We start from the raw sequence: 17,369 nt of genomic DNA, 5'->3' as shown, positions 1-17,369 counted from the left end.
TGTTCAAAAACTTCTGAAGAATTCATAGATTTATTTTGTAGTAAGATGTCGACTTTTATTCGGCATGACTTCATTGCCAAGAAACAACGAACATTCCTTAACTCCACAAAAGAAACCTTATGGAATCTGAATTTTTTGTCATGTGTGATTTTTCAGAAAATTATAGTATAGTTCTACAGGATGAAGCTCAGAGTTTCCACTGGACAAGACAACAGATTACCATTCATCCTTTTGTTATATATTACAAACAGGAAGACAAAATTGAGCATATGAGCTTTGTCATTGTTTCTGATTGCCTGGAGCACAATACAACTGCGGTTTACACCTTTCAAAAGAAGCTAATTTTATATCTAACAAATAAATTTCAAAAGATTCCAAAAAAGATATACTATTATTCTGACGATTCTGCCACTCAGTATAAAAATAAGAAAAACTTCCTGAACCTTTGCCTTCATGAGGAAACTTCAACATAAAAGCTGAGTGGCACTTTTCAGCCACAGCACATGGGAAAGGGCCTTGTGATGGAGTAGGGGGTTCAGTAAAGAGACTGGCAGCTCGTGCAAGTTTGCAAAGGCCATACCAAAATGTTGATTTGACATGGAATGGCTCTGATGCCTCAGAACATGTCCTACCAACCGATCCCTTCTTCTAGTCCAATTGTGCCACAAACTTCTCTTCTCCCCAATCCTATTCATTACCTCCTCATTACTTATGTGATCTACCCATCTAATCTACACCATTCTTCTGTAGCACCACATTTCAAAAGCTTTTATTCTCTTCTTGTCCAAACTAGTTATCGTCCATGTTTCACTTCCATACATGGCTACACTCCATACAAATACTTTCAGAAACGACTTCCTGACACTTAAATCTATACTCGATGTTAGCAAATGTCTCTTCTTCAGAAACTCTTTCCTTGCCATTGCATCTACATTTTATATCCCCTCTGCTTCGACCATCATCAGTTATTTTGCTCCCCAAATAGCAAAACTCCTTTACTACTTTGTGTCTCATTTCCTAATCTAATTCCCTCAGCATGTTGTTGTTGTTGTGGTCTTCAGCCCTGAGACCGGTTTGATGCAGCTCTCCATGCTACTCTATCCCGTGCAAGCTTCTTCATCTCCCAGTACCTACTGCAACCTACATCCTTCTGAATCTGCTTAGTGTATTCATCTCTTGGTCTCCCTCTACGATTTTTACCCTCCACGCTGCCCTCCAATGCTAAATTTGCGATCCCTTGATGCTTCAAAACATGTCCTACCAACCGATCCCTTCTTCTAGCCAAGTTGTGCCACAAACTTCTCTTCTCCCCAATCCTATTCAACACCCCCTCATTAGTTATGTGATCTACCCATCTAATCTTCAGCATTCTTCTGTAGCACCACATTTCGAAAGCTTCTATTCTCTTCTTGTCCAAACTAGTTATCGTCCATGTTTCATTTCCATACATGGCTACATTCCATACAAATACTTTCAGAAACTACTTCCTGACACTTAAATCTATACTCGACATTAACAAATTTCTCTTCTTCAGAAACGCTTTCGTTGCCATTGCCAGTCTACATTTTATATCCTCTCTACTTCGACCATCATCAGTTATTTTACTCCCTAAATAGCAAAACTCCTTTACTACTTTAAGTGTCTCATTTCCTAATCTATTTCCCTCAGCATCACCTGATTTGACTACCTTCCATTATCCTCGTTTTGCTTTTGTTGATGTTCATCTTATATCCTCCTTTCAAGACACCGTCCATTCCGTTCAACCGCTCTTCCAAGTCCTTTGCTGTCTCTGACAGAATTAAAATGTCATCGGCGAACCTCAAATGATTCTCCATGAATTTTAATACCTACTCCGAATTTTTCTTTTGCTTCCTTTACTGCTTGCTCAATATATAGATTGAATAACATCGGGGAGAGGCTACAACCTTGTCTCACTCCTTTCCCAACCACAGCTTCCCTTTCATGCCCTTCGACTCTTATAACAGCCATCTGGTTTCTGTACAAATTGTAAATAGCCTTTCGCTCCCTGTATTTTACCCCTACCACCTTCAGAATTTGAAAGAGAGTATTCCAGTTAACATTGTCAAAAGCTTTCTCTAAGTCTACAAATGCTAGAAACGTAGGTTTGCCTTTCCTTAACCTTTCTTCTAAGATAAGTCTTAAGGTTAGTATTGCCTCACGTGTTCCAACATTTCTGCGGAATCCAAACTGATCTTCCCCGAGGTCCGCTTCTACCAGTTTTTCCATTCGTCTGTAAAGAATTCGCGTTAGTATATTGCAGCTGTGACTTATTAAACTGATAGTTCGGTAATTTTCACATCTGTCAACAACTGCTTTCTTTGGGATTGGAATTATTATTTTCTTCTTGAAGTCTGAGGGTATTTCGCCTGTCTCATACATCTTGCTCACCAGATGGTAGAATTTTGTCATGACTGGCTCTCCCAAGGCCATCAGTAGTTCTAATGGAATGTTGTCTACTCCCGGGGCCTTGTTTCGACTCAGGTCTTTCAGTGCTCTGTCAAACTCTTCACGCAGTATCATATCTCCCATTTCATCTTCATCTACATCCTTCCATTTTGATAAGATTGTCCTCAAGTACATCCCCCTTGTATAGACCCTCTATATACTCCTTCCACCTTTCTGCTTTCCCTTCTTTGCTTAGAACTGGGTTTCCATCTGAGCTCTTGATATTCATACAAGTGGTTCTCTTCTCTCCAAAGGTCTCTTTAATTTTCCTGTAGGCAGTATATATCTTACCCCTAGTGAGACAAGCCCCTACATCCTTACATTTGTCCTCTAGCCATCCCTGCTTAGCCATTTTGCACTTCCTGTCGATCTCATTTTTGAGACGTTTGTATTCCTTTTGGCCTGCTTCATTTACTGCATTTTTATATTTTCTCCTTTCATACCGAAGAATATAACCATTCGAATACAATCATCCATTTTATGAGGCTTAGTTTCTCCTTCATTACTGTGCTGCTCTGTGGCCTTGCCTTTATATGCCTCACACACAGACTTAGTAGTTGTCCAGATGTCTGACAGAGGATGTATTGCCAAAGTATAATAAGTAATTTGTAATTACAGTAACAATCCACGTACATTTATACTTGTATGTGTGCAATACTACTGACAAAATGCATGTGTAAGGCACAAGTTCACAAAGTTTGTGAATCACGGTCCATATTCATATATTTAGAAGGAATACAATTCACAGAAAGGAATACAATTCACAGAAAGGAATGAAGGACATCGGCCACAAGCAGCCATCGATTTAAATCGACGAGGAAAGTTGAATATTAGTGCCAGACAAGGATTCGAACGCATGTCTCCTGCATACTAGGCACATGCGATGACCACTGCACCAGCCAAACAGTGGTCATCACAACTGAAGCACAGACTACTTTGGCATTCCTCCCGTCAGGCCGAAATTCTCAGCTTTTCCACACACTGTTACTATAGTGCCCCCTTCCCATTACTCTAGGCATTTCATCAATTCCCAAAACAGATTTGAGCCCAGTGCACATCCACAATGGTCGTCCTCACCCTAGTTATATACGTGCAGTGTCTGTTCTTTTGGAAGTTACTGAAACTGAGCATTACGGTGCTATTGGACTATCATTAGATCACTTCATTGCCCTCTGCTTTGAGCTTTTCCAGGTGGAAGTACCGGAGAGACATGCAGTCACAATACTTCTGTTTCAGCAATTAACAACACTTTCACCACTTTCCTCTTTTGTGTAGTTCCTGAAACAGTCCTTTTGCCAAGGCAAACTCCCTAGCAGTACCATAAACATGCTCCCACTTAACTGAAAAGACAGAACCTGCTGCAATTATAATGATTCAGTAAATAATCAGCTAATTTTATTTCAATGAAAGTAATCTGTGATATTTCCAGGTTTGTGAATTATTCTGTACAACGTTAAACATCGCTGTGAGCCAGTACAGTTCAGAAACGTTGACGATTAAAAAGCAGGGTGAAAGTAGATCGAGATCACATGAAAGAAGTAGAGGAGCATCTTTGGACCTGTGTACAAGTTGGATGAGGCTGAAGAATGATGATGTGGTCGAGTTCATAAAATTGTGTAGATTGAGATGGGCTGGATACGCAATATGACTCCATGAGATGGATCCTGCAAGGAAAGCCTGCTGCAGTGAACCTGGAGGAAGAAGAGCGAGAGGACAAACAAGATCGAGATGGAGGGACGAGGACGGAGGAGAAGCCAGAGCCGATTGCCGTAACTGGAGGTCTACGGTGAAGTCCAGAGAGGAATGCCAGAAAACTATCGAGAAGGCCGAGTCCCGTCCTGGGATGTAGTGCCGATGGAAGAAGAAGTGAGCCAGCAACGGTACAAGAATATGGTATTTATAATACAGTCAACCAGTTGCAATAAGATTTTTCTTTTACCTGGTTTCGGCAATTACCTTAAAATATTACACAATCATTAACAGAGAAAAACCAAGAATAGATGGTTATTACACCAAACAGATTTATGAGGAGACTATACTCAACGGGTTGTAGCAGGTGAACAGATTTACAAACAAAATATAAAATAACTTCATAAGAAGATCGCATATAAACCACATAAAAAGTACAGACATTGGAACTGATATAAAATTGGCACTTGTCAGTAAAATTATGATTACATGATGTAGCATACGATATGCCACTAACAACTGTAAGAGGAAACAGGTACGGGAGGTGGCATCAGATTAAGAAGCTCACAGGTCGAAGTTGCCACAGGTCACAGTATCTATTAATAATCCAAGAAACTGGTTGCTTACATAACAAAAATATTTGAAATAGCATTAAAGTATTCTTCTCAGAAGTTAACAACCAGTATTATGCTAATTAAAATGTATACAGGACATGCAATATCAGTTATTATATACATATTGTGCAAAAATGAATTACAATGTAATAAATAAAAAGGAGGGACGAAGATGATATTTTAGACTCTACTCTGAGGAAAAAGGGGAGTCAGTTGTAGGCATTTCTAAGTAAGGACTTTACACCATTAAAGAAATTTTGATTATGTAGCTGCAACTGTTCATTTATAATCAAATCACTATTCAGAGAAAGAGGTTTTGAAAATTTCTAATTGTTCAAAGATATAAAATTTGAAGCATTTCTTTTCCATGTGCACAATAGTGGCATTGTGAACTTCTTTAGTCTTTTGGCCTGTAATTAATAAATGATCAGCAAAGCACAAGTTGTACATACGTGTACCTTTTCTTCCTAAGAGATGTTCTTTATATCGAACAGTTTGTCCTGTGTAATAGGCTGGGCACGTGTCACAGCTCATTTTATAGGCACTCTAGTTTTGTAAGAGAGAATTCACTGGTTTCAAATTATGAATAAAATTATTTTTTCAAACTTTTATTAGTAGCAAATTTTTTATCAATTATTGTTAATATTAGATCCAGATAATTTAACTGACGGAATTCCTTTATGAGCTCACACGTGAAATACGGTCTTCTTATCAAGTTATTTTATAAGACAAGACCAATTTGCTTATAAATCTGGCACACATGAGTATAGTCTCCTTATAAATCTGTTCGGTATAATAACCGTCTATTCTCGGTTTTTCTCTATGTTAATGGTTTTGTTGTCTTTTTAGGTAATTGTTTTGGACTTTCTGATGTAGACACCCACAGTTGGTGTTGAAACCAGGTAAAAGTAAAATGTTGTTGCAACTGGTTGGCTAAGTTATACAAACCAAATTATTTTGTACCCAAGTTATTTATACCTCAAGGACAGCTATACGTTGTAGTGAATTAACTCGTTTTATAACATAATTTACTGCATTAAAAGGAAAAATTACAATTTGTTGCTAAAATACACAAGCGAAAAATGTGTTTCTTCCATTTATAGTATATTGCATCCTCTCACTATCAGCTACTGCAGTTTTGTCACAGGCATCACCAATCTCATCAAAGGCAGGGCCACCTGTGGAAACAGCCACATAATTCACCAATAAGGCTGCTGTCTGACCGCACAAACTGTCACTGCTACACTGCGGCCAAGAGACTGCTGGACCAACCACTTGCTGAAAATGCCACCCAACATGAAGTATTTCATTTTAATTACTGCTGCACTGCCCATGCCCTCTGAATTGTTCCTACCAACAACAGCTTTTCTGGACTGCACAGGTAGGAACCCTCCTTATAATCTCCAGTCTCAGTCTCCCACCTGCTTGCACCTTCCCTGCTCCCACTCCAGCACTACACCTGCAAACACACCTACAAATTGTTTCCCTTCTGTGCCTGCCCCCACCCAAACACACCTTCCTAACAGCTTTATCTTGACCCCACCAAGTCCCAGCACATACCTTGTGTCCCTCCCCTTACCCCCCACCACTCATCTCTGACTGCTGCTCAGTCATAAGCAATCATAGTCAGGCACTAGTGTTCTGTGACAGTGGTCACCTGTGTTCTAGTTCTGCTTTTGTGTGTGTCTTTTCTAATGTAGCAGAAGGACACTTTCTGAGAGCTTTAATATTTTAGTAGTCAACTGTACCCGTCTGCGACTTGACACCACCTCTATAATCTATACTTTATATGTAGTTGTTATACTTTATACAGAAAAACATTGTGTTTTAAGTACTCTTTCATCATGTACAAAGTCATGTTCCAAATTTTTATTTTTATAGAATTACTGGTAACAAGGATTCGTTTATTACTGAGGAATCGACCACATTTTCTTGAAATATATATAAAAATAAAGTACCATTGGTTCAATTTTTATAACATTAATACAGACAATAAATTTAAGATACAGATTTTAAATACAGCCAGTTTTTGTTTTCTGACAGGTGAATTAACCACAAATGATGTATCGAGAACAAAAACAGGCACACTTCGGTGAACTGCCTCTGACATCAGAGCTGCGGCTGAGAACCCCTCCATGTTGACTGACCAGTTCCAAAATTCATATGCGCATACCCTGTCGAGTATCCGACACTGCCGTACAGTTCTGAGTTTGGAGAGTGGCTGCCCTGTAAAAAACAAACAATACCTTCAGTTTTCATTCAAGCACACCTCGGTATGAACATAAAAGACAAACTTTTTACTCGACCCCACACTGTCTCACGATCTGTTACGATTGTACAACAACACGCAGTACGATCTGGCTAAAGGCTACGATTAAATAATAAAGAAAGAAGAAAGGAAGAAAGATAAACTATCAAATCACCATAGGAAAAGTTGCAGGTGCTTTTGGAATGAACTGTGTGTAAGTAAAATCTGTTCTGAAATTATCTAATTTTGACCAAAATCAGTGTCAAATGCACATTTCCCCAGAGGTCATGAATGAACTTCTCGACAATCGAGACCTACTCAAATGCACTCACTGATAATGAAATGAAGGGGGCACGGATATGACTCAAAAACTTAGGACAATCCTCAAAGTGGAAGCTTCCTCAAGATCAAATTTGAAGGTTGTATTTACCGTGCTCTTAAATTTAGACATACTACACCACAACAAAGACTAGTTCCTGTGATGAAAACTGTAACTGGGGTTGGGTGGGGGTGGAAAGGAGGAAGCACTGTGAAAGTGCATTTGCTCACTTTGTTAACTCCTTTATGAAGTTCTGGCCCCAAAAGTGTCAGGATGTCTTAGTCTGATTATTTGATGCACCTGAAATGGTGTGGTTTATTCCCAAAGCCAAAAAGCACTTTGAAAAGATGACATCTTGTCAACATTGAAAAAAGAAAGTCAGAATTGCTCGAACCGATTCACACCACAGCAAAGATTGTGTTCTAGAGGCATAACAAATATTAAAATAAAATCACAAATGTGTAATTCTCATTGCCTTTGTTTTAAAAATGATAGAATTCTATGATTATTTTTTGAGAAAAATAAATATTTCATCCATTTATTGATCAAATGACATACGCAAATTCTCTATTAATAAATTGTTACATTTGGGCAATACATTGTAAGTGATGAGAAGCTAAATCAGAGAATGCCTCACTTTCACCACGATGTCATATGCCCAGCAGCCAGTGTTAGTTCTGTTCACAGGCTGTAAATGTTCTGACTGCCTTGATTAATTTTAAGAAGTCAAAGACAATTTTTTTTAGTGTTATTTAGTACATCACTATTTCAGCAAACTGATAAATTCAAGACAAAGAGGCTTTCACAGAGTGAGAGAGAGTACCAGCACTGCAAGTAGCTGCCCGAGTAATGTGTCCCAAAAATCTAATTCTGTATGAATTCCCACTGTGCTACAATAGTGTGTGGAATTTATTTCAACTGAAATACAAGACAGCTGCTTCATAGGAAATTTTTTTTTGTCTTGCCCTCGTAGAGTTTAAATGAAACACATTTTTATTCCAGAATGAAATACATTATTGTCCCAGTGAGTCAGCACTCAAATGACCATTTGTAATGGATAAAAAAGATGATGACCAATGTGGTCACACAACTTCAGCCTTATTCAAATGAACACTTATTCTCTTTACACAGAATTGAGGGTTTGCGCAGGAATGAACCAACAGACTCCAGTTAAGTTATTTTCTTCAGGGAAACATTCCACGTGGGAAAAATATATATAAAAACAAAGAAGATGTGACTCAGCAAACGAAAGCACTGGCAGGTTGATAGACACACAAAAAAACACAAACATACACACAAAATTCTAGCTTTCGCAACCAACGGCTGCTTCGTCAGGAAAGAGGGAAGGAGAGGGAAAGACGAAAGGATGTGGGTTTTAAGCGAGAGGGTAAGGAGTCATTCCAATCCCGGGAGCGGAAAGACCTTAGGGGGAAAAAGGGACGGGTATACACTCTCTCTCACACACACAAACACACACACACACACACACACACACACACACACACACACACACACACACACATCCATCCGCACATACACAGACACAATCAGACATTTGTAAAGGCAAAGAGTTTGGGCAGAGATGTCAGTCGAGGCGGAAGTAAAGAGGCAAAGATGTTGTTGAAAGACAGGTGAGGTATGAGCAGCGGCAACTTGAAATTAGCGGAGGTTGAGGCCTGGCGGATAACGAGAAGAGAGGATATACTGAAGTGCAAGTTCCCATCTCCGGAGTTCTGACAGGTTGGTGTTAGTGGGAAGTATCCAGATAACCCGGACGGTGTAACACTGTGCCAATATGTGCTGGCCGTGCACTAAGGCAGATTTAGCCACAGGGTGATCCTCATTACCAACAAACACTGTCTGCCTGTGTCCATTCATGCTAATGGACAGTTTGTTGCTGGTCATTCCCACATAGAAAGCTTCACAGTGTAAGCAGGTTAGTTGGTAAATCACGTGGGTGCTTTCACACGTGGCTCTGCCTTTGATCGTGTACACCTTCTGGGTTACAGGACTGGAGTAGGAGGTGGTGGGAGGGTGCATGGGACAGGTTTTACACCAGGGGCGGTTACAAGGGTAGGAGCCAGAGGGTAGGGAAGGTGGTTTGGAGATTTCATAGGGATGAACTAAGAGGTTACGAAGGTTAGGTGGATGGCGGAAAGACACTCTTGGTGGAGTGGGGAAGAGTTCATGAAGGATGGATGTCATTTCAGGGCAGGATTTGAGGAAGTCGTATCCCTGCTGGAGAGCCACATTCAGTGTCTGATCCAGTCCCGGAAAGTATCCTGTCACAAGTGGGGCACTTTTGGGGTTCTTCTGTGGGAGGTTCTGGGTTTGAGGGGATGAGGAAGTGGCTCTGGTTATTTGCTTCTGTACCAGGTCGGGAGGGTAGTTGTGGGATGCGAAAGCTGTTTTCAGGTTGTTGGTGCAATGGTTCAGGGCTTCCGGACTGGAGCAGGTTCGTTTGTCACGAAGACCTAGGCTGTAGGGAAGGGACCGTTTGATGTGGAATGGGTGGCAGCTGTCATAATGGAGGTACTGTTGTTTGTTGGTGGTTTTGATGTGGACGGACGTGTGAAGCTGGCCATTGGACAGGTGGAGGTCAACGTCAAGGAAAGTGGCATGGGATTTGGAATAGGACCAGGGGAATCTAATGGAACCAAAGGAGTTGAGGTTGGAGAGGAAATTCTGGAGTTCTTCTTCACTGTGGGTCCAGATCATAAAGATGTCATCAATAAATCTGTACCAAACTTTGGGTTGGCAGGCTTGGGTAACCAAGAAGGTTTTCTCTAAGCAACCCAGCTTTCAACACTACCGCTGCTATAAAATCCACCGTTTCCAGTTCACAAGCAGTTCCTTTCACCTATTAAACAACCATTTTGGCTAGTTCTAATAACTTTTGCTTTTTTTCCCACATCACTGATCATTTTTAGCCGCTTCCCACAGGTTTTAACATCATTATTTCTTCGTCAGACAATTGTTAGCCTCATTTTCATAATCTGCCACCACAAAACCACTCCTTTTAATACATTTGCACGCAGTTTTTTTTCGAAATTTTCCCGAATTTCTCCACCCTTTAACGTGTTTTGGAGGCAACACAACCACCTAACCTTTGTGCACATCGTTGTTTACCAATCCAAGTTCACCACAGGATAAACATAGCTCAGCTTTTACTAACACTTTTTCGCCTTTTTTCACACCAGATCTCCAGTTGCTTTCCAGTTCACCTTTATCTCTCCCCATATATTTTTATTTTCATTTTCATTTCAGCCTCATGTCACACTTTCCACCTTCTAATACCATGTCACCCTCACATCATCCTCACAACGACCCCATTAAGTTTTATTTACATTCCCTCCGAAACATGCCTTCGCCCTAGCCAGATTACGCTCCCATATTTTATTTTCCCAGGCCTGTCTGACATTTGGCATTACACCCAAAGGCCTCACACTTAAAGTTCCCATCTCTGGCTGTAACCCTTCTTTCCATCAGTCCCTATACCAGTTCCAAACTGAACAATCTATTGCCTTCACCCACCTAATCCTTCACCTACACGTCAACTCAGCCAATGAACACACCCGTCAACTCTTATCCTTAGTCCTCAATCTTTCCTCTCCTACATCCACACCGGCTGTTCACAGCATCCTCCTACAGGCCAACCGCAAATTAGAACAGCATGCCACCCTCCACCTCAAAAAACTATCCAGTCTCCTGGTTTCCCACCTCCGGAAAGGCAACTCACTCACCCTTCACAACCTTTCCAGCAAACCTCAACCTCCTCTCATTGCACACAGACCCAGTCTCTCCCACTTTCTGCTCCACTCCCCCCAAAACCTCAAAATTTGAATCAACACAATCTGGAACCACAACACCCTAATTCAGTAGTTAACCTTTCCTCCAAACCTCTCTCCCAATCCGAAACCTCTGTCCTATCCAAAGGCCTCACCTTCAGCCCCACTCCCAGATTCAACCAAACAGCCCTCGCCAAAGATTTACTGTCCTACACTCGTACTCTCTGCTGGAAATATCACTTTGCCACGAAGAAAAATGATCGTAATCCTACTCCTAATGATCCAACTCCCCAAGACACTATCCAAATTGAACCCTGCCTGGAACAGTTCCGTCCTCCGGCACAGCGGGACCCACCTCCTCTTCCTCAAAATCACCCTCTCCAAACCTTCCAGGAATTTCTGACTTCCAGCCTTGCCTCTCAATCCTTCTTAAAAACCTTAATCCTACTCCCAACATCACCACTGCTGAAGCCCAGGCCATCCGTGATCTGAAGGCTGACCAATCCATCGTCATTCTTCCGGCGGACAAGGGTTCCACGACCGTGGTACTTGATTGTCGGGAGTATGTGGCTGAGGGACTGCGTCAGCTTTCAGACAACACTACTTACAAAGTTTGCCAAGGTAACCCCATTCCTGATGTCCAGGCGGAGCTTCAAGGAATCCTCAGAACTTTAGGCCCCCTACAAAACCTTTCACCTGACTCCATCAACCTCCTGACCCAACCGACACCCCGCACCCCTACCTTCTACCTTCTTCCTAAAATTCACAAACCCAATCATCCCGGCCGCCCCATTGTAGCTGGTTACCAAGCCCCCACAGAACATATCTCTGCCTACGTAGATCAACACCTTCAACCCATTACATGCAGTCTCCCATCCTTCATCAAAGACACCAACCACTTTCTCGAACGCCTGGAATCCTTACCCAATCTGTTACCCCCAGAAACCATCCTTGTAACCATTGATGCCACTTCCATATACACAAATATTCCGCACGTCCAGGGCCTCGCTGCGATGGAGCACTTCCTTTCACTCTGATCACCTGCCACCCTACCTAAAACCTCTTTCCTCATTACCTTAGCCAGCTTCATCCTGACCCACAACTTCTTCACTTTTGAAGGTCAGACATACCAACAACTAAAGGGAACAGCCATGGGTACCAGGATGGCCCCCTTGTACGCCAACCTATTTATGGTTGCTTAGAGGAAGCCTTCTTGGTTACCCAAGCCTGCCAACCCAAAGTTTGGTACAGATTTATTGATGACATCTTCATGATCTGGACCCAGAGTGAAGAAGAACTCCAGAATTTCCTCTCCAACCTCAACTCCTTTGGTTCCATCAGATTCACCTGGTCCTACTCCAAATCCCATGCTACTTTCGTTGACGTTGACCACCTGTCCAATGGCCAGCTTCACACGTCCGTCCACATCAAAACCACCAACAAACAACAGTACCTCCATTATGACAACTGCCACCCATTCCACATCAAACGGTCCCTTCCCTACAGCCTAGGTCTTCATGGCAAACGAACCTGCTCCAGTCCGGAAGCCCTGAACCGTTGCACCAACAACCTGAAAACAGCTTTCGCATCCCGCAACTACCCTCCCGACCTGGTACAGAAGCAAATAACCAGAGCCACTTCCTCATCCCCTCAAACCCAGAACCTCCCACAGAAGAACCCCAAAAGTGCCCCACTTGTGACAGGATACTTTCCGGGACTGGACAAGACTCTGAATGTGGCTCTCCAGCAGGGATACGACTTCCTCAAATCCTGCCCTGAAATGACATCCATTCTTCATGAACTCGTCCCCACTCCACCAAGAGTGTCTTTCCACCATCCAACTAACCTTCATAACCTCTTAGTTCATCCCTATGGAATCCCCAAACCACCTTCCCTACCCTCTGGCTCCTACCCTTGTAACCGCCCCTGGTGTAAAACCTGTCCCATGCACCCTCCCACCACCACCTACTCCAGTCCTGTAACCCAGAAGGTGTACACGATCAAAGGCAGAGTCACGTGTGAAAGCACCCACGTGATTTACCAACTAACCTGCCTACACTGTGAAGCTTTCTATGTGGGAGTGACCAGCAACAAACTGTCCATTCGCATGAATGGACACAGGCAGACAGTGTTTGTTGGTAATGAGGATCACCCTGTGGCTAAACATGCCTTGGTGCACGGCCAGCACATCTTGGCACAGTGTTACACCGTCCGGGTTATCTGGATACTTCCCACTAACACCAACCTATCCGAACTCCGGAGATGGGAACTTGCTCTTCAATATATCTTCTCTTCCCATTATCCACCAGGCCTTAATCTCCGCTAATTTCAAGTTGCCGCCACTCATACCTCACCTGTCATTCAACAACATCTTTGCCTCTGCACTTCTGCCTCGACTGACATCTCTGCCCAAACTCTTTGTCTTTAAATATGTCTGCTTGTGTCTGTATATGTGTGGATGGATATGTATGTGTGTGCGAGTGTATACCCGTCCTTTTTTCCCCCGAAGGTAAGTCTTTCCACTCCCGGGATTGGAATGACTCCTTACCCTCTCCCTTAAGACCCACATCCTTTCGTCTTTTCCCTCTCCTTCCCTCTTTCCTGATGAGGCAACAGTTTGTTGCGAAAGCTTGAATTTTTTGTGTATGTTTGTGTTTGTTTGTGTGTCGTCCTGCCAGCACTTTCATTATATAAACAAAGATGAGGTGACTTACCAAACGAAAGCGCTGGCAGGTCGATAGACACACAAACAGACATATTTAAAGACCACGTGGAATGTTTCCTTCTATATATATAGAGGGAAACATTCCACGTGTCTGCTTGTGTCAGTATGTGTGGATGGATATGTGTGTGTGTGCGAGTGTATACCCGTCCTTTTTTCCCCCGAAGGTAAGTCTTTCCACTCCCGGGATTGGAATGACTCCTTACCCTCTCCCTTAAAACCCACTTCCTTTCGTCTTCCCCTCTCCTTCCCTCTTTCCTGATGAGGCAACAGTTTGTTGCGAAACCTTGAATTTTGTGTGTATGTTTGTGTTTGTTTGTGTGTCTATCGACCTGCCGGCACTTTCGTTCGATAAGTCACCTCATCTTTGTTTTTAATATAATGGAAGGAAACATTCCACGTGGGAAAAATATGTCTGCTTGTGTCTGTATGTGTGGATGGATATGTGCGTGTGTGCGAGTGTATACCTGTCCTTTTTTCCCCCTAAGGTAAGTCTTTCCGCTCCCGGGATTGGAATGACTCCTTACCCTCTCCTTTAAAACCCACTTCCTTTCGTCTTCCCCTCTCCTTCCCTCTTTCCTGATGAGGCAACAATTTGTTGCGAAAGCTTGAATTTTGTGTGTATGTTTGTGTTTGTTTGTGTGTCTATCGACCTGCCAGCGTTTTTGTTCGGTAAGTCACCTCATCTTTGTTTTTATATATATATAAACTCTGTGTGTGTGTGTGTGTGTGTGTGTGTGTGTGTGTACACGTACTGTGGCGAATCACGTGCTGTACCATTTGAGAGATACAGAGGCGAGCTACTGTGCTAGGACTTAACCCAGTTCACCTATTACTAATGCCACTTCATCACAACGAATGCACCTATCCTTAGCACACAAAGTACTGCGCCATAATCTAAGAGTGAAATTCAAAGCTGAAATAGCTTTTGCAAACTTTTTCACTGTATTAAGCTACCTCTATTAGTTTTCAATTAATTTACCAAAAATTACATTTGGAACAAAATGTCCTTATTTATAACATTTGTAATTGTTATAGAAAGTTCTAATTACAGAACTCAATTACATTGAGGAAATAATACATCTGTACCAAGTTTCAAGATAACCATCAAAACAAGGAATCTTAAGGAGATAGTTCAGAGGTCATATTCTACTGTTGGTTCTGTTCTAAAAAATCTAGCCAGCAACATTTAAACGTAGACGAGCTGAAAGGTATTCAGTAACTAAAGCCAACTTAACTTCAATCATATAAAAATTATGAAGATGGTGTTATTACACAACAGAGTTATTAAATAATGTGTGTCTGAAAAAGCAGTCATTTAGATGCTGCTAAGTGTGCCAAGAGCTGTCGATAGCAGATGTTCCATTCGGTGGTCGGCTGCACCCATATATAAATACGGCCAGAGAGGCACTGCGGAGACTCTTGGTGTCGAGCTATCAATCTGTCCATGTCGGTCACCCATCGGCAAACTCTCTGTCTTAGCTGATATCGGGCACCTACCAAATGTGTTTTTTTCTGTAGAAGCAGAAAGTGAACTTGTGAGGACTGTACACAGTCACTGAAATGGGACTATCTTCCCATTCCTACCCAAAATTCCTTCCTAATGTCAACATTCTCTGAAGAGGTCATTTTTAGCTCAAATTTTTAACTTTCTGGACTTTATACTGTTGTCTAGAGTTTGCTATTTTAGATTAAATGTCACATTAATATGTTACCCAATTTATATCAGCAACTAAGAGGAGTAAGCCGTTCAATAATAATCCAACTCTGAAATTTTGTGATGTGAAATGTGCAGCCATGTTGCACCACACGTTCTTGAAAAATTACTTATCCACTATTATGTTTATTAATTATGATTATTTAAAATGATAGGTCTACTTGACAGGTATCCAAAACACATATAACAATACCTTACTTAAAGTAATTTGTTTGTAATTAACTAAAAGTAATTTAAATTGTTGCACTGTAAAATGTAGAGCCATGCGGGCATAGGCAGTATGGATTTAGCAGTAAGAGGGAGTCAGTCACAGAGTGTCAGCTAGTCAGTCTGCATTATTGTCTTTCAGAAAATGTTTGAGAGAGAGACTCCTTCAGAGACTTGACAGATGATAAAATGTATCTATGAGTACCATCAATATATACTCCAACTGATCATAATACAAAACAAGAAAAGTGATATACTATGTGTTTTATTTAAAAATTAGTGCATCAGCAACATCAAACTCTGGGACTTTCTGAAGCAACAACCTCCAAGGTTATCAAAGTTGAGTACCTGATCATATGATGCTGCTAAGTTATTATGTGAACTTTTATAAACTGTGACTGAAATTTTCCAGTTTTCACTCATCTTCGTACTTCTGAATGGTGGAGACTCAAACTATTAAGTTGCTCTGATGGTACAGTTGAGAATTCATTATTACCACTTTCCATTTATAGATCAAACTATAAAAACTGCATATTTTACTCTCACCTAGCATCAGTGGTAATTAAAATGCTTCCCTCCTCACACACATTTAGGGGTGGTATTTTATCCTCAATCGCTTAGATTTCACAGAAGTAACTGTTCGTACGTCATCCATAAAGTTGACAATACCTCTTGGCCACCCACTGAGGAAATAGCTAGTAGAAACATTTTATTTCAGTGAGTACAAGAAGAATGTGGACTTGCAGTATGGAGATTATCATCAGTATGTTCTCCAATGCTTTCTGGCTGACCAACAAAAATAGCCTTCAGGTTTTCGTAAAAACGGCGACGAACACACATTAAATTTAACCCACTGTGCCACAGTGTGTACACATGCTCGTGCTAGGGCTCAACTTTGATATGTTGCAGAAACTAGATAGGCAATGTGCTTTTGTCAAGTTCTGTAAACAAACATTACGCCATGGCTATGTCATCCTACACCATACCCTGGATGTCCAATAAGCTGATGGCTATACAATCTCTATGAGGGTAGACAGACCATATGTCCCTGAAATGAGCAACACAATAGGCCCATTACTAAGAAACAAACACACACAGATAATTATCATACATTTTTATTTCCTTTTGTCCCATGTGGTTCTGAAAAGAAGATATCCTGGGTCAAGAAGAAGAATTTCATCTCCAGATGTGATATTCAATTTTCAGTGTATCTACTAGTCTCTTAGCAATCTTGCACTGTGTCATATTGCTTTTTCATTTCTTTCTTGTCTGTTCTCAAGCAAGCATTCAATTTACATTTAGTGTGTTACATAATACAAGCAACATCCACATACCTGCAAAAACCTCGTGAGTTCCTCTTGCGTATCAAAAATCATGACGACAAAAGGCGACCCCGAAACGTGCTCGCCAGCCCACTTGACTTCAACACGGTAGTCCCCCGGCTCTGTGGGATCGTACTTGCACAGGATAGTCCTGTCCTTCTGGCTCTCCCTTTGCATTTCTACTCGAAATGCTCCTACAAGTAAATGAATTTATTACAAGGAATCCACTTTTTGTTGATCCTTTCCAAAACATTTAGATAAAAGTGACAAAATGCTA

The 17,369-nt window shown here is 41.4% G+C and overlaps 1 protein-coding gene across 1 annotated transcript in view; it reads right to left on the bottom strand.

Annotated features, from left to right (window-relative positions):
* Positions 1–6,724: 6,724 nt before the first annotated feature.
* LOC124774941 (filamin-C) overlaps positions 6,725–17,369 on the bottom strand; it is a 284,171-nt gene continuing 273,526 nt past the window's right edge. Inside the window, exons 30-31 of the mRNA XM_047249637.1 lie at positions 17,105–17,286; positions 6,725–6,995 (exon numbers count right to left, since the gene is read on the bottom strand). Of these exons, the coding sequence (XP_047105593.1) occupies positions 6,879–6,995; positions 17,105–17,286 (299 nt within the window). The 3' untranslated portion in view covers positions 6,725–6,878. The remainder of the gene's footprint in view (positions 6,996–17,104; positions 17,287–17,369) is intronic.

Source organism: Schistocerca piceifrons, chromosome 2 (assembly GCF_021461385.2).
Source record: "Schistocerca piceifrons isolate TAMUIC-IGC-003096 chromosome 2, iqSchPice1.1, whole genome shotgun sequence".
Lineage (NCBI taxonomy): Eukaryota > Metazoa > Arthropoda > Insecta > Orthoptera > Acrididae > Schistocerca > Schistocerca piceifrons.
Note: the sequence above shows the minus strand (reverse complement) of the source record. Positions and strands in the feature narration are given on the sequence as shown.